Raw genomic sequence first — 18778 nt, 5'->3', positions numbered from 1 at the left:
ACATCCTGCACGACTGTGACAGTTTACCTACAGGCTTAGAAAGTCATCCAGGAGAATATTACAAACCAGTTAAACCTGATGCTGTACCAATGATTCATGCCTCCAGAAAAGTACCACTGACATTTGGAAGTAAAGTTGCATAGGAACTGAAGATAGTAGACTTCAGGTGCAATTGAAATCAACATAATTGGAAAATAGTATGGTTACTTTTGTAAAGGCCAAATTCACATGCGTACTGATCCACAATGTATTATTAAAGTGATTTAAGGCTAGCATTGCCCTTTTTATATTTAAAAGAACCAGTTTCAAGCATGCAAAATGCTATCCAGTCTCACTGGTATTGAAGGATTAATCCCTGACCACAACACAGGTGACCCAAGATCAGTTAGCAGCAGAGGTGCTTGACAAGCAGGGGAGGATGGCCATGCCCATCTAAGCAGGGATGGGGACAGTCCAGGGTTGTCCAATACCACACTCCATCAGAGAAAGGGTGGTGTTGCAAGAGGTAGTCCTGTGGACAGGCATTGAACCACAAAGCCACTTTGGAGTTGGCTCTCAACATGAGAGCATCATGAATTGGGGAGAGCATTTTGGTCCCAGCAGTGGTGCAAGTTAACTGTCCTCTCACCCTGCACCCATGGGAGGGTTTGAACTAGAATAAATAAGGCATCATTACCAGGCTGCAGGGGAGGGTGCAGACCACAGCCCAAGTCTGCCTGCATGCATGTGAACTCTGCAGCTAACTCTTACCTTCAATGGAGGATACACAGAACAGGGGAAGGAGTGGGCATGGCTGATAGAGGGAAGTTTGATGCTGTAGCAAGTAAAGCACACACAAGTAAATGGTGCAAAATGCTGAGTTTTTCTCCTGTACTAGATGCAAACCAGGTTTACTGGCAAGTAAAGCTAGATTAACAAAGCTCTAAATTGTGTATATTTAAAATTTTTATTTAATAAAACCGAAATAGAGCAGAATCCAGACCAAAAGTGTACTGGTAACCAAAAACAAACCAAAGTCTGGAAAAACGAAGCAGGAGGTACCAGATAAATACAGTCCATTATTGAGCCAATACGATAAACTGAAACCACACCATTAACGCCTTTAACCCATACAAGTGCGTTTTCGTCAAAAAAACATTCAACTTCATCAGATGCTGACAACCATTTAATGTTCCATATTTATATAGTCCCTAATTAATTAAAACCTATCAGAATGCTTCTATTAGGTTTAAACCAACAAATACCACTTTTTCATTTAAATTTCATTCTCTTCATTTAAATATTCATGAATAATTCATTTATGGCGGATCCTTTACTCTAGCATATAAAAACTTTATAAAATTGATCTGTAAATTATGTTTCTTTGAAAAAAACGAAATTCCTTCATTTTCAATATAAACAAATTTGTTCCTTTTTAATGTAAATACCATAAGTTTAAAATGTGTTGTTAAAATATCCAGTTAAAAAGTAAATAAATACAAATGTCTCTTCCATTTAAGCATATGTTTGTCTTTATGAACCAGTGCATTAAATCCACTTTATTCTCTTTAAATTCTGTCACTTTCCATGGGTTGTACCCATGTGTTTAATACAGGTCACAATTTAGCTGTTCTTAATTTTAATATAGGTAAAATTGAAATATACTCATTCAGTCCTGGGGGGTTCCTTGCGTCCAGGGTTAGTTGCCACCACAATTCCCTGAACTCAATTTTTTCTTCCCAGAGTCCCCCCCTACCATCAAGTTTGACTTGTTCCAAGACCAAAAAAAGTAAATTTTGCTTCAGGGCATTTTTTTAAGTGTTTAAATAAAGCATTGGTGTCTTTACATGTTGCCACTTCATAACAATGTTCATATATCCTTCTTTTTAACTTTCTTTCAGTTTTTCCCACGTAGAAGGATTTACAAACTATACAGGAAGCCAAATATACTAAACCCTTTGATTCACAATTATAGAGGCCCCTACTTATCAACCATTTATTTCTACTTTCCAAGTAAAACCTGTCTGTGTTCATAATGTGATGACATTGGTTACAGTGACCACATTTATAGGTGCCCATTTTATTTTTTATATTGGTCTTTTGTTTATTCTCCAGAATCACCCTTATGTTCTGGGAATTCTTATAAATTATTTTTTGAGGCATTTTAGATATTTTGTCTATATCTGTAATGGCCACAAACCTTTCCCATTCTTTCAAATATTTCTTTTTAATAATGTTATTTATTGCTTTATATTCTAAGGCTAATAGAAAAAATTCAGGTACTGTGATAAACACTTCTCAAGAAGAAATTAATGTGTGGTTAAAAACCAAATGTGTGTTCAAGCTAAACAGTAATAGGAATGGTCCTAACCAAAGCAACAATACCTATGCTGTTATGTTGGACAATTTATCCAAATTAATGTATAAATACAGAAATTTAAATATTGAAAATGAATATTTAAGGGAATGTGTAAACAGGGAAATTGTCCCTAAGGGACTAAGGGTGTGGACATTTCCCAATAATGTTGTGGCAGGGTCTGTGTTTCATAAAGAATTGCTTACTGTATTTAATAACTGTGGTTTAGATGTTTTAAAACTATTGATTAGAGAAAATATTAGGCTTTTAGAAATTATACACACAGACATTGAAGAAATTGACCAGTGCATTAAAAATGATTTAATGTTCACTATTCAGGAAGAGAAAGACAAATATTTAAAGTTAAGAAAAGACATTGATTCTAAGTGTAGTGAAGTAATTAATAGAAAGCTTAAAAAACTGGAAAGAGATATCAAAGATTATAGTAATGAGGTTAGTTACCCCAAACCACCACATAAAAATAATAACTATATTGGCGGAAACAGGTTAAATGGTCCTTTTGAACAGAACAAAAGGGGATATGAGGGTCCCTGCTTAGAGAATGATTTTGGAAATGAGAATGAAAACTATGATGAAGAGTTTCCACCATTAAGGAGGTCAGAAAGGCTTATGAACAAAAAGAGATCTCCACAACCAAATTTTCAATTGGGGGGGGGTATTAACGGAAATCCAACCCCCTACTGTACATAATGGTGAAATAGTTATTACAAATGGAATCAAAAATACTTTTAATAATTTTTCGATATATAACTTTAGTGGTATTGAAATAAAGAAGGGGCACTTTGAACTGCTTTCCAAAGGGTTAAAATTTATTCCCTATAAAAAGGGAGATAAAACCCTAAAGGATATAAAAATGTTTTTAAGGAAGGTGAATTTAAATATTGTCCTACAAACCCCTATGAACAAGAATAATGGGGAACTGAGACGGAAAGCTATCTATAACCCCCCACTCCACCCTTAATTAAGAAATTTAGAAAAAATAGTAGAACAAGAAGTGAGGAGAGAACAATATAAAAATACTAGATACAAAGATAATTTAAGTAAAGAAGAAAATAACTGTTTGTATGACATGAGAAACAACACTAAAATTTGGGTAAAGAAGCCTGGTAAAGGGGGAGGAGTGGTTATAATGGACAACATCCAATATGAAAGCAAAATGAATAGCATTTTATGGGAAGATGGAAAATACTCTTGTGTTTCAAAAATGAAGTTAATATTGCATATCACAAAATTGACGTGGGTTTATTAGACATGGTACAAGAAGAACTAATTGATTTTAGTACCTATAGGTATTTAAAGGTAGATAAACCTAGGATCCCCTCCCTTTTTGGGATTCCAAAAATTCATAAAAATGAAACTGACCTTCCCTTCAGACCTATAGTTTCTGCTGAAGGTACTAAAACACACCCTTTAGCAAAATATGTGGACACCAAATTAAAAAGATTTGGGTGGGAAGAGAATTGATTTTGAAAGACTCCTGGAATCTATTGGAAGCTGTTTCCCATGATTTATATGAGGAGAATTTATTATTTGTAACCATTGACATAGTGGATTTGTTTTCATCCATTCCCTGGAAAGAAGGCATGGATATGTTCGAAGAAATAGTTTACCAAGATGGTGAACTATCTCAAAAAGAAAAATTAGTCAACACTTGGTTAATGGAGATGGTTTTGAAAAATAATTATTTATATTTTAAGGGTGAATGCTTTCAACAAACACAAGGAGTAGCTATGGGAGCAGCCTGCGCCCCAACTTTTGCAAACCTTGTTTTGGCCCAATGGGAAGAGAAATATATTATTCACACAGAATTTAGAAACTATTGGAATTTATATCGCAGATTTTTAGATGACATCATAATTTTTGGAAGGAAGGAAGGGAGAAATTAGAAGAATTCATAGACTACCTAAATAAATCCACTGAATTTTTAAGATTCACATATAAAAATGTGCAATATCTGGATGTAGAAATTTATAAGGTAAATAAGTTCCAAACTAGAGTATTTAGAAAAGAAACTCATTGTAATTCTTTTTTGCATTTCGACAGTGCCCATCCCCTTCATTGTAAGAAAAATATTGTGAAGGGGCAGTTTGTAAGGGGGAGTTGGATGATTAGTACAGATGAAGACTTTGAGCTAGAATGTGACTTTTTAGAATCAATGTTTCTTGAAAGAGGATATCCCCTTAAGTTTATTAAGGATATAAGGGATGAAGTAGAAAAAGGTAGAACCAATAGGTTCCAACCAATATTAAATAATGGTGATAGGTACAAAATAGACAAGGTCAAAAAAGATAGTAATGGCTCCAATTATGAACAAGTATTAGCCATAGAATATAATGCATTAAATAACATTATTAAAAAGAAAGTTTCGAAAGAATGGGAAAGGTTTGTGGCCATTACAGATATAGACAACATATCTAAAATGCCTCAAAAAATAATTTATAAGAATTCCAAGAACATAAGGGTGATTCTGGAGAATAAAAAAAGACCAATATAAAAAATAAAGTGGACACCTATAAATGTGGTCACTGTAACCAATGTCATCACATTATGAACACAGACAGGTTTTACTTGGAAAGTAGAAATAAATGGTTGATAAGTAGGGGCCTCTATAATTGTGAATCAAAGGGTTTAGTATATTTGGCTTCCTGTATAGTTTGTAAATCCTTCTATGTGGGAAAAACTGAAAGAAAGTTAAAAAGAAGGATATATGAACATTGTTATGAAGTGGCAACATGTAAAGACACCAATGCTTTATTTAAACACTTAAAAAATGCCCTGAAGCAAAATTTACTTTTTTGGTCTTGGAACAAGTCAAACTTGATGGTAGGGGGGGACCCAGGGAAGAAAAAATTGAGTTCAGGGAATTGTGGTGGCAACTAACCCTGGACGCAGGGAAACCCCCCAGGACTGAATGAGTATATTTCAATTTTACCTATATTAAAATTAAGAACAGCTAAATTGTGACCTGTATTAAACACATGGGTACAACCCATGGAAAGCGACAGAATTTAAAGAGAATAAAGTGGATTTAATGCACTGGTTCATAAAGACAAACATACGATTAAATGGAAGAGACATTTGTATTTATTTACTTTTTAACTGGATATTTTAACAACACATTTTAAATTTGTGGTATTTATATTAAAAAGGAACAAATTTGTTTATATTGAAAATGAAGGAATTTCGTTTTTTTAAAGAAACATAATTTACAGATCAATTTTATAAAGTTTTTATATGTTAAAGTGAAGGATCCACCATAAATGAATTATTCATGAATATTTAAATGAAGAGAATGAAATTTAAATGAAAAAGTGGTATTTGTTGGTTTAAACCTAATAAAAGCATTCTGATAGGTTTTAATTAATTAGGGACTATATAAATATGGAACATTAAATGGTTGTCAGCATCTGATGAAGTTGAATGTTTTTTTGATGAAAACGTACTTGTATGGGTTAAAGGCGTTAATGGTGTGGTTTCAGTTTATTGTATTGGCTCAATAATGGACTGTATTTATCTGGTACCTCCTGCTTCGTTTTTCCAGACTTTGGTTTGTTTTTGGTTAAAATTTTTATTTACTTTTATTTATTTTATATTTGTTGCCCAGGATAGTCTGACTGGATGCATGTCCATTTTCAGCGGAGGCCCGGGGAGAAAAGCTCCAAGGGTAAGCAGATACCGCATTACATAATACCAGCATTACATACAGACTATTTACAGTGATTACATAAGTAAGCAAGTTAAACAAGTTCCACAGGTTAGAGTTAATCCCGAGCGTAAGTCAGGATTAAATTAAATTACACAGTAAACTGCTTAACAAATTTTTACACATTCTAGAGAGAGTTAGCCAGGCTTGATACATTGATATAGCCAGTTAAGTGCCAAATGTTGTTTGAGTCTAGTTTTAAATTGACCTAAGGTAGAAAGTAAGGTAATGTCAACTGGAAGAGATTTCCAGGGTCTACTTACAGAGTTTGCAGAGAGAGAGTCACCGGCTGTGTTTTTAATTTTGCTAGTCTGAGTTAGTAGTTTGTTAGAGGATCGAAGCGGTCTAGGATTGTTATAGGGGGTGATAATATTTTTAAGTGCAGGAGTATTGTCCGGATTATATAGGCCATAATAATTTGGTTATACTGGATTAGGCTGGGTAGTTCAAGCCACCCAAGCTGATTTAGACTGATGCAATGATGTGTCCTAAAAGGCAGCCCAGTGCAAACCTGGCAATGTGGTTGTAGCAAATTGCGAGTTTAAGGACAGTCTTGAAAGAAGGTAAGAGCGAGCTATGGCAATTGTAGCTGGAGGGGTTAGGAAGGCTTTTATTCTGTAACGTGACCCTAGTTTTTTATTGATGGTTTTGATAGTTTGGTTAACATGTAGGTCGAATTTTAGATTATTATCTATGATGACACCTAATAGTTTTGTAGAGGGGTCAGGGGAGATTATTGTGCCATCATCTGAATTTATGGCAAAGGTGAAAGCGGTAGACCTTCGTGTTGGTGAAAATAACAGCATTTTATTTTTTTTGGGATTTAGGATCAGATGACGTTCAGAAAGCCAGTTTTCTATTGTATTAAAGGTGGTCTGGGTAGCTGACCATAACTCTATTGGAGATGTGGCCGAGCAAATCAGAGTAGAGTCATCAGCATATTGGATACAGCTGACTTTTAGGATGACAGTATAAAGGTCGTTAATGAAGATGGAGAACAGCAAGGGCCCTAGTATAGAGGCTTGTGGTACTCCAAGGGTGTTAGGTAGAAAATTAAAGAGTTTATTCTGCCAGAGGACAGCCTTCTGTCGGCCATTCAGGTAGGATTGAAACCATTGAAGGGCTGTAGTATCTAGACAGAATGTTTGCAGGGTGTGGAAGTGATCAACCATATCGAATGCCTTGGAACGATCCAAAAAGAGGGCTGAGGATATATAATTATTGTTGCGATTATGGTGTTGGTAAAGGCTAGGAGGGCTGAAGTAGTGCTGTGATGAGGACGGAAGCCATGCTGAGTATCTGCCATAAGGTGATTCTGGATTAGGTGGTGCATGAGTTGTCTATGAATACATTTTTCCATAATCTTTGCAAGTGGAGAGAGTATAGCTATTGGCCTATAACTGGAGAATTCAGTAGAGTTGCCTCCTTTGTGAAGTGGGATTACATGGGATATTTTCCAGATGGTGGGAATTTTAGCTTCTACTAAGGATCAATTGATTAGTATTGAGACAGGGTAAGCAATAGCATCAGCTGATTTGGTACGGAGCATTTAGGAAGGTTCAAAAATGCGGAAAATGCATTTAGGAAGGTTCAAACTCCTTAGCCTTTTGTTTTATATTTCTTGAGCACCAAAGGTGCCCAAGTAATTAAAGGCTTAGTGTTGTAAAAACTATATGTTAACATTAATTCACAGTGCTTAATGTGACAATGTCTGCATCATCGTTATTTATATTTTGTCGACTGAAAAAAGCAGATGTCTTATGAGTTTATAACTTTAGTGCTTATAAGTTAGCTACAAGGTATTGCATGTCATGTGGTACTCAGTCCGAGCATAAAACTCTCTTGGAGGTTAGACAGCATCTGCTGTGTCTTTTACATGTTCATCATACTGATCTCTGCTGCTTTAGTCCAAGCTATATGGGTTATATCGTGCTTAGGATGTAACAGCCGGATGGATTCCAAAGCTTCAGGGCACCTTCCACATGCCCAAAAATGTTTGTCAGCCCGAGCTGGGCCTGACTAAAAGACAGATTTGGGTGCCATTCCCATCAGAGCTTTCTTGCCGCTGAAGAGAGTGCTCCTCTTTGGGCATTCAAGGATCGTCTGTGAGCATGTACTGTTCCATTGCTGCACAGATTAGTTCGTTTTTGGGGGAGGGGGTCTTCTGCATATTATTTTTAATGTTTTAACTTGCATCCCTGTTTAGGAAAATATATTTTAAGCTAGGAATATGTTTTTATTGATTCACACAACTTTATTTTTGTACTTTTAAATGAAAGCGCATTCTGATAACTTAAAGTTAATTTAAATATAATGAAGCTGTTTTTTCTTGGAGAAACTGTGCCCAAATTACTTTATGGGGATGGTAGAGTGGATTAGAGTGCTTTTTACTGTATTTTTACTTGGAAAAGTTACTTTTTACTACTTTGAAATGTTTACTGGCTTGTGCTGCTTAGTTTCCCAGAGAAAGAAGTACCACGTTTGGCTTGACCATGGAAAAAACTACCAGTGTAACAGCTGATCCTACCTCCAGGCACAAAAAGAAAAAAAAAATAGCCTTTGCCACCACAGCAGGCTAGAAGTTTGCCTCTGCTGCAGGTGGGTGACACTGCTGTTGCCAAGTCTGGTTCCTCAGTCCACTCTTCTTTTTCCATGGATCTCTGGTGTTGTCCATACAACCACTATGACTGTGGGTTAGCCACCTCCTCTGTGGCTGTTGGCATCCCTTCAGTGGGTAAGGAAGAGACATTCTTGTTGGTCTTGGGAGAAAGGGCCAGAAAGGTGCCCCTGCTCAGCCAGAGGTTTGTGCCTATCCTTGGAGATGCTGTTGCTGCCGGTATTTATTTTGTTTGTCCAGATTTCCTGTCAAAAGGAAACAAAAATAAATATGTAGCTTCTCCAGCACCAGTTTCACTGGACAGTAGTAGTAGTTTATTATGTCTGGTTCAGGATCTTGGACAGACTATTGACTCTTATCAGGTGGTTCTTGTGACACAAATCAATCCAGTCATTCCCCAGTTTTACTTTTTGAGTTGCCATAAATACTGAACCAATCACACTCCAATTCCTTTTGAAGTTAGATTGGTTCATTGTGTCTGTGGCTACTCAGATGCAATATTCAACACAAGAAATCAAGATTTGTTTATTTATGGAACTAGTTTCACAGACCTAATAATATGTATTTGGAGGAGAATATTTTAAATATCCAAGTGTGATTGCTGTGGGAGCAGCTTGTGCCCCAACATTTGCTAATATGGTTCTGTGTTATTGGGAGCATACTTTTGTGTACAGTATTGAATACTACACGATTTAAGGAGTTATCACAGGTTTTGGCTGATGTGTTTTATATGGAATGGCCCTGAGGAGTTTAGAACAATTTATATGGTATTGAAAGGGCATTGCCACTTACTTGGAATTCTCTTTCAAATGTGACCATCATTCTGCCTTATTTTTGAAAGTGGAATTGACTACGGCATTGATGGGATGTCTTCTAGAATTTTTAGGAAACCTACCCATTCCAATCAGTTTGTAACTTTCAAGAGCACACACAGTTATGTACAGAAACTAGGCATTGTGAAAGGACAATCTCTGGGTTTCCATATTAGCATCTGATGAGATTATTTATACAAAGGAGTGCCAGATATTTATGCATATGTTTCTTACCATGGGCTATCCTAGTGTGATATTTGAGGATATATGGAAGGTATGTTACAAGGAACAGCAATGTCAGGTTTTGTCCCTATGTTGAAATCCATTGAGAATGTTTTGACAGTAAGTACAAGGGTTTCTATCTCCATGGTGTTGACTTTATACTATTCCTGTGAATTCCATGATTTGCAGCACATCATGAACAGGAATTGGACTTCACTTTTGGAATTTTGGCCAGAGTTAGCCAAGAAGAAGAACAGCTCAGTTTCATTGTTTACTCCAGAAATAGCATTGACTTGGTGAAATGGACTAACTGGGCCATGGTTAAGTTTGGCTGTTATTAATATTGTCTGTACATTCACAAAGGACCTAATGTTGTTGTTGAAAAAGTTCCTAGTGTATTGCAGTGTCCTGATAAATTGAATTGTAATGTTGTTTATTTAGCAACATGCAACTCCTGCCCCAGTTTTTATGTGGGCAAAACCAAGAGTAAATTATCTAAAAGTATACCATAACACTGCTGTAGCTCAAAACCCAAGGAAATGAAAAATGCCCTTTTCAAGCATTCCATGGTTTGTGAACATTTTATAGTTTTCTTACTTTGTTTTAGAAAAATTGACAAATGATTTGAGAGAAGGGTTGGTGAAATGGAATTAGGGAAACACATTGACAGGTATTACTGAATAGTGATACTACTCCACTCTTAAAAGACCACATTTCTCTAGCACCCATCCTGAGGAAACTTACATGACATTGGCTAGTTTTGATCACATGAAGAGGATTTTTTTTTTTATTATTTAATTTCACTTTTGGGGATGTGTTTTTATCTGAAGAAGTTCATCATAAGTCTATGAATGTAAGCACTTGTCTATGAAAGGAACAATCTTGGTGGAATATCTGTGATTGTGCATTTTGTCATGTGTTTTACTACTGCCTTTTTGTAGCCAGGACCCCTTCGCTGGGCCCAGGAAACTGTACCAGTTGTGCTAGATTCAGGATTTTCACGAGTTTTCCATCAAGAATATTCCAACTAATTCAATTGTGTTGTCCCTGTATTCCTCTTTGGCTTCTTCCAGGAGCCTCATTGCTAATGACTGGCATAGAATTCTTGACTAATTTAGGAAGAAAACATTTACTTTTGCTACCTTAGTTTTCAGAACCCTGACCTGCCAGACCCGTATGCTGAATTACCACAGGCTCTCTAGGTTGGAAATGCTTGGATTATGTGACCTTTCTACGTACATTTCCAGGTACACCAAAAAGTGTGGCTATGATGCAGGTGATGCATCTTGTAGGACAGTAGCCAGTGGTTCAGTTTTCCAAACACATGACTGACTGAGAACAGAGCCCCTGCCAGACCATGTGAAGGCAGAGTTCCTGTATGCATCCCAGGATAAGGAGCTCCTCTTCGTACCTCCTTCTAAAGGTATCTTCAAAAGATTGTAGGAGAAAGACGAGACAATACAAACAGTCAAAAAGCTTTTTCATTCTCTCGTGCCTAAATTTGGAAGACAGTACCCAGTCAAATCCTGACATATTTACTCTAAACAAGGGTAAAAGTAAGCTTGGTAAGGTAAGAAGTCTGGTTACAAGAAAGTTTGGCAAGCAAAATCACAGAAGCTTGGGGGTCCGCAGACCCAAAACTCCTACAGTGAACAGCCTTGATTCAGCCCAGTTACATTTATTTGTATTTCAAGGTCGCATTAACTAGAACGTGTCTGCTATGGTGACATGAACTACATTTCCGACATGAGTGTTTAACCAGAATGTCCCTTCTATGAAGTTGTTCACTAGTCTGATGCATCTTCCATGTAGTAGTATCTCAAATTAACCATGATACTGCATTTCAGGCTTTGGGTCCTACTTCTCTGATGTTCATCGTGTTACCCTGCTGCAGTCATCACACTTGGGTTATCCTGTTGTCAGGCGGTCCCGCAGTCGGCCAGAATTCCAAAGTCTTGGTCCGGCGTCGGTTGCTGTCGCTTCTTCCCTGATGTCAGTGCGCCAGGGGTATATATAATGCATCCGGCGCCATTTTCCCCAGTCTTTCTTGCCGCGCGGTGCCCGAAGCAGAAGCAGTTCGCAAGTGCCGGTCGGCCTACTCCTGAGATTTTTGAAGTCGAATTTCAGATCCGCAGTCGGCCAGAATTCCAAAGTCTTGGTCCGGCGTCGGTTGCTGTCGCTTCTTCCCTGATGTCAGTGCGCCAGGGGTATATATAATGCATCCGGCGCCATTTTCCCAGTCTTTCTTGCCGCGCGGTGCCCGAAGCAGAAGCAGTTCGCAAGTGCCGGTCGGCCTACTCCTGAGATTTTTGAAGTTGAATTTCAGATCCAAAGTCTTCAGTAAAGCTAAGTACCCCGTTGGGGAAACTTTTCTTGCCTCAGACCGATGTCAGAAAAAGTTAACAATTGTATTTCTTGTGGGAAGCAAATACCTCATAAGGATTTTCATTCTTACTGCATACCTTGCCTAGGCCCAGACCACGACGTCACTGGTTGTCGTTTTTGTGCTAGGTTTAATAAGCGTACTATAAAAAGACGCTTTGATTTCGCACAACACTACTTCGGTAGAAAATTTAAATACACTATGCCGTCGGAGCAACCGACTACCGGCATGCACAAAAAACGCAAGGATAAGGACAGGCAGCCTAGACCCAAGCCAGACTCCGAGGCCTTGGCTGGTCCGGTCTCTGGTTCACCGGTCTTCAGTGAGGCTCCGATGCAGCCCCTGACTACCGCAGATCTGGAACCCGAGACCGCTTCGGAGTTTTTGACGGAAAGTACTAGGCCGACGCAGCCATTTTGTTTAGCCCCTACCGACGACACTGCCCCTTCCTTTGAGCCAGCTTTCTCTGCAGATCTACAGTTCCTATCATGGAAGACTGCCCTGCTACTAGCAATAACTTCAGCTAGAAGAGTCTTAGAGCTGCAGGCACTAATGGCAGTGGAACCTTTCCTCATTTTCCATCAAGACAGAGTTTCTCTATGAACTAATCCTTCCTTCATGCCTAAGGTGGTTTCCAGTGTGGCTTTAAATCAAACCATCCACTTACCCACCTTCTTCCCAAATCCACAGAACAAAGGAGAAAGACTCCTGCATTCCTTGGACATCCACAGGCAACTTTGTTACTACTTGGATAAAACTAAGGCTTTCAGAATATCTGACCAGCTCTTTGTATCCTATGCTACAGCTTCACAAGGGAAGGCTATATCAAAACAATCCTATGCTACAGCTTCACAAGGGAAGGCTATATCAAAACAAACCATTTCCAAATGGATAGGACATTGCATTCATTTCTGCTATTCCCATCATGAAAAACCAGTTCCTGCTACCATTAGGCCCCACTCTACCAGGGCAACAGCTACATCTACAGCCTTCCTCAGGGGGGTTCCAACCAAGGAGATTTTGGAAGCTGCAACTTGGAGTTCAGTACACACCTTTACCAAACACTATCACTTACCACTTTACTCTAAGACTAGGGCTGGCTTCACCCTGCAGTTCTGCAGGGCCTTCTAGCCTCCTCTAACCTTCTGTAACTCTTCCTCCCATCCTTAGCTTTGGGATTCTACCCAAGTGTGATGACTGCAGCAGGGTAACACGATGAACATAGTACAGTTTTGTACCTACCATAAATGTAGATGTTCGAGTGTACACCCTGCTGCAGTCCAGGTTACCCTCCCTCCATCCCCTCTGATCTAACTGGCTAAATCTCTACAATATTTTCCTGATGTATTTGCTTATAGCTGGAGGGATTTTGTGTTTGTGCAAAAATTACTTAATTTGGTACTAATTACTAACCACCTTTTTGGGGGCACCTGACATCTGGGGCAAGAAAAACTGAAGAAAATGGCGTCGGATGCATTATATATACCCCTGGCGCACTGACGTCAGGGAAGAAGCGACAGCAACCGACGCCGGACCAAGACTTTGGAATTCCGGCCGACTGCGGGACCGCCTGATGACAGTATAACCCAAGTGTGATGACTGCAGCAGGGTGTACACTCGAACATCTACATTTATGGTAGGTACAAAACTGTACTTTTTGTTGTAAGAAATGTGCGTGGCTCATCCTTTATTCCAGTGCAAGCTATGCATTTTAGCCCTTCTAAAGAGAAAAGGGGAAAAAATGAATCTGTAATATATGTTGATGAGACTGAAGAGCTGTACTAGTCAATATCATAATACTATCCATTAATCTGTTTCATTTACTGATTAGTGCTCTTTTGATTTTTTGTTTAACTTGCACAAAAAACACATTTTTAAGTAAATGATGATTGTAGAATTATCCTCCCTTATTTTTCTTCCAGATACATTTTAATCAGGACAGACATGAATATCTTCTTGAGCTCTGCCTCCTTCAGTTTGAACCAGATTCTCCAGATTACATTAGAGTGAGTATGTAGCTGCTTATTTTTTACTAGCTCATAAATTGCATTTTCATAATTATTAATAAACTATTTCTAGGCCGTTGCTAGATGACAGCTTATGATCTCCCTGATCACACTGATAGAACTTGCCATCCAGGCTAAGACAAGAATATTTTCTTGATTTGCTGCACTTGCTGTATACACTGATTGCTACTGTTTTTCAGCATTTATTTAATTGTGTGGCAAAAACTGTCATTTGTCTGTTTGCTGAGTTTCCTAGTCTTGTTTGAGTCAGTCACTTTGCAGAAGGGTGAATTAGCCAGGGAATTAGTTGTTTGGTGGTAGTTTGTTGGTTTATCTGCACTTGAGAGCTACTGTTGCTGCGCTTTTACATTAAGAAATTCCAGGATCATCAGTCTTGTGGCAGAAAGTGTTCACCTGCTTTCTCCAACTTGGGAAGTGTCGCATGGAGCTCAAAGTATGGTCATTTACTGGCTAGAAAGCATAGGAGTCCGTCTTCAAGCTTTTTTTTTTCCTCGGTTATAAATCTGGTGAGTTTGAGCACAGCTACCCACCATGCAGCCACAGTTAGCAGTGCCTTGTATAGTAGCAAATGCCTAGATGGTAACATTTCCCTAGAAAGTTAGGATTCGATCCGAAACGTGTTAAACAGTGTGGCATTCCATGGAATTAAGCTTAGAGCATCAAATAGCACTACCATATCCTAGCGCTGTATAACAGCTTGGCCTTAACCCTAGAAGCTATCTAGGAAACAAACCCCTGTTAAAACCCAATCCTTAATCATAAACAGCCCACCTATTACAGGACCAGGCAACATAGATGTACAATTTCCTAATGTCTCTGTGGCCATCTTGGTAGATTTGGGCATCCTATGGAAATGTAGCAATTACCTCATGTTCAGACAAGCAGTTAATCATTAAAGAAAATAAAACAGTATGTGAGAGATGTAAATACACAACTTCTGTGGAGGCAAAAATCTTGTGTACATATATAAAGCTGAGGTTGTCAAGAGTACCCACATTACATCTTCACCCCCCCCCCCCCCACACACACACACACAAAACACACAACACACACTGTCTTATGCTGAGGCAATTAAAAGAAACTTTCCCAAATCGTAAAGACCTCCACAGCCTTCTAATGGTTACACTGCTCTTCAGCAATCACTAAAACACATGCCAAAAGTAACACCAGACATCGCACATTAGCCTACACCCAGTGTTTCCACCAGAGCAAAGCCCATAAGGCAAGCACGTACTTTACTTATTACTCTTGTTATTGACGATTCCATTGTGCAACACACAGATGCCCCACTCAGGAAGTTGGACAGGAAGATAACTCTTAGTTGCCTATCTGGAGCCAGGATGTGCATTATCATGCACACACTCACGTCACTGCATTCCAGGTACCAATATGATACTGTCATAGTCCATGCAGGTGTAAATGACCTGAGATGTACCACACTGGATTACACGAAAAGAGAAGTAGTGGATCTCACAGAATGTGTATCACAGACATTATGAACCTTGCATTGAGCAGCATTCTACCTTACTGCAGGATGCTTCTACTACCCAGAAAAGTGGGTACTTGGAGACCAGTTCTAGACCTTTCTCATCTAAATGCTTTGCTGAAGGTGCACTCCTTTCAAATGTTTTGCTTCCTCAGGCTTATATGGGGTGTCTGGGTCTCAAGGGTGCTTTTCTCCATATTTCAGTCAATCCACTTTTCAGGAAGTTTTTACTTTTCTCTGTTGCTTCCTGGCATTTTCAGTTTTTTGCTGTGCCCTTTCACCTTTCTACTGCCCCAAGGGTATTCACCAAATGCCTCGCTGCTGTGATGGCAGGTTGCAAGATTCAGGGGATCAAAGTATTGCCTTACATGGACAACCTCCTGTTTCAGGCATCCTCTCCAGAGATCCCGTTTCAAAATCTTAATTTTGCCTTTTCCCCTTCTGCCGAGCCTGGGGTTCAAAATAAACTACAAAAAGACTTTTCTGACCCCTTCTCAGATCCATATTTTTCTGGGATGCAGGATTCAGACAGTGCTTATGCTGGCATCCCTGCCTCCTCCTAAGGCCTTGACACACTTTCCCTCTTTCATACTCTTCTTCCTCTGGCCTCTGTTAAAGCCATGGAGTTTCTGAGAGCTCTGGGATTCGTGGCATCCGCCATCCCTGTGTTCCCTCTGGCCACACTACACATGAGAAAGTTTCTTTGGTTTCTGAAGTCTGCTTGGCTTCAGCATGCACATCCCCTAGAATTTGTAGTTCCTCTTCTACCTTCTGTCAAGAAGGAACTTCACTGGTGGATCCAGCAGACGTCCTTCTATTCTCATGTTGCAGTATTCTTAACTTGAGGGATCCTCCTCCTGAGGCAGCCCATATACGAAAGCTTAGCCTGGCCGCTGTATGGTGTGTGGGACGTCACAAGTAGGTGCCATAAACCATGGACCGTAAATGTGATGTCTGCACACACAGATCTCAGAACTTCTCTTCCGCAAGTCAAACATCATCTCGCTCATTCTGCTCCACAGCAATGTCTTCCAAAAGAGAAGTACTCTGTTGCGAAACATTTTCTATTCTGGTTCCTGCTTTTGTTGTTCTTTCCTTAAGCTGATTCCTTCCATGTTATCTAGGAAGGGAAAATGTAAGTGCAGATGTCAAATACCACACAAAGACAGACACGACCTCGGTCTCTCTTGCTTACGGCCTTCTCACAACTACAAAGCGTGTTCCATTTGCCAGTCGTTCATCCCTAAAACTCTGTGCAGCTGTCTCCCAGCCCTAAACTTATTTATGGAAAACCAAAGTCTTAAGCGACTTGCTTTGGATATGGAAGCGACCCCTGCCATATCATCCAAACCACCAGTAAAGGAGGCCAGAGTAGCAAGGCCAGAAAAAGCACCTACATCTCTGGGTTCGGACATCCTGCCAGCCACCAGTCTAGGGCTGAGGTACGTTCGATGGCCGACTTCGGCGGGTACTGCTTTGGACGCTGCCCTAGTTTCTCCAGCCTACACATCTGCGGAGGTACCAGTGATGTCAACTTCCGATGGGGGGGGGGGGCAGGTTTGCCCGAATGGCTTATGGCAAATTCCACTGAGGAAAGCTCTTCTAATCCTCTGGTGTCCTCGGATCCTAGTCCTACGCCTGCTCAGCCCGGACCAACGACTCCTTTAAAAAAGAAACAGAAGTCTTAAGCATTTGTCTGCTCCTTCAGAAGGTATGCCTGATTGCAGGCATTCTCTCAATCTCTTTTCCAGGCCTTTGTGGTCCTTAGGCCTGCTTCCTTACAGACCTCCTCTGGTCTGCCAGCTTTGAGCCCCAGGCCTGCTGCTGTGGGCCCCTTGCCCCATCCACAGATACCTGAAGAGGATTCTTCATCTTCCTGTCCAGATTAGTCCCTTTCATATTCCTCACAACTGACTTCTCCCTTAGGATATTGTTCTTCTGAACAGGACTCTTTAGAAGGTGATTCTTCACCTGAAGACATCAACTTTTGGGAAACTATTTCCAAAATGAGGGCTACTTCAAATGGGATTCCACACAAATGACAGAAGTTCAAAAGAGATACTATCTCCCGCTCGGCCATTCCTCCAGGGATCCCAGCATAGCCCTCAATCTCTTAAAGTAAAAAGTCTGGACAAAGGCATAAAAAATGGTACAAATAGGGACAATTTTGAAATATTGCTCTTACAGACTTAAGTTGATAGAATAACAGGTTTTGCATTAGCATGAATGTTTGAAGGGTATGAAGTCTAAAACTCAAATGTCTGTCATTATTTTCTAACTTCAGTCTTTAATGATTTGCCACTAATTTGCCAGAAAGCCACAATTTTATGAAAAAAGGATGAAAAATATAAGGCAAAACTTTGGACATTCTGTGAAAATCTGTATAGTTGAGAGGTATGGATCCCAGCCTACTTGGACATCTTTGCCTCAGCTTCCAGAGCTCCAGATTCTCAGCCAACAGCCCGAAAAAGACCAGACAGGTTCTATAAAGCTCCTGATTACTTCAGATTTTTTATCAAGCCTCCTATGGCAGACCCTGCTGTAATTGCTGTCTCTCCAGATAAACAATCCAGACAGATTCCCTCCTCTTCCTTGCTCCCTTCAGATAAAGATAGGAAAATTATGGACAGGTTATGGAAGAAAATTTACACATCTTCCACCCTGGCCTTTAGAGCCATCATTTGCCAAACACATGTGGTCAGATATGCTTTGGACCTGGTCTCACAAGCCATGGAGCAACTGAACTCGATTAATGATTCACCCACTAATGCACAGGTGGCTTCTACCATTTCATTAGTTGCACAGGTCACTAGACGCTAGTTAAAATGCAGCTATGATTCTGCAGAAGCATCAGCTAAGTCAGCTGCTTCAGCCTCAGTCCTCCATAGGTACTCCTGGCTCAGGCTACAACCTTTGCTGGATGATTTCAAAAGCAAAGTTATGGATGCTCGTTTGTCAACCGCTTTCTCTTCGGAAAGCAATCAGCAGAACTGTTTAAAAACCTGCAGGAAAAGAGCAAGGAGTTGCAGGACCTCAAACACCTTTTTGTCTCACTAGTGCCTAAGTTTCATAGAAAGTACCCTGCCAAACCTAGATTTGTCAGGAAGGCTTCCGCTCCATCTTCCACCAAACCCAGAAAAGGTGCCAGGAAACCGTCCTCAGCCAGACCTAC

The 18778-nt window shown here is 39.6% G+C and overlaps 1 protein-coding gene across 2 annotated transcripts in view; it reads left to right on the top strand.

The window, feature by feature from the left end:
* The window catches only part of MRPS22 (mitochondrial ribosomal protein S22), a 586067-nt gene that overhangs the window by 302793 nt on the left and 264496 nt on the right, over positions 1-18778 (top strand). For both annotated transcript variants that reach the window (XM_044070029.1, XM_044070028.1), the window contains exon 5: positions 14016-14099. In XM_044070029.1, coding sequence (XP_043925964.1) covers positions 14016-14099 — 84 coding nt within the window. The remainder of the gene's footprint in view (positions 1-14015; positions 14100-18778) is intronic.

The sequence above is a fragment of the Protopterus annectens genome, chromosome 4.part1 (genome assembly GCF_019279795.1).
Source record: "Protopterus annectens isolate FY-2018-M chromosome 4.part1, PAN1.0, whole genome shotgun sequence".
Taxonomy (NCBI): Eukaryota; Metazoa; Chordata; order Ceratodontiformes; family Protopteridae; genus Protopterus; species Protopterus annectens.
This window is presented reverse-complemented; position numbering and strand designations above follow the sequence as displayed.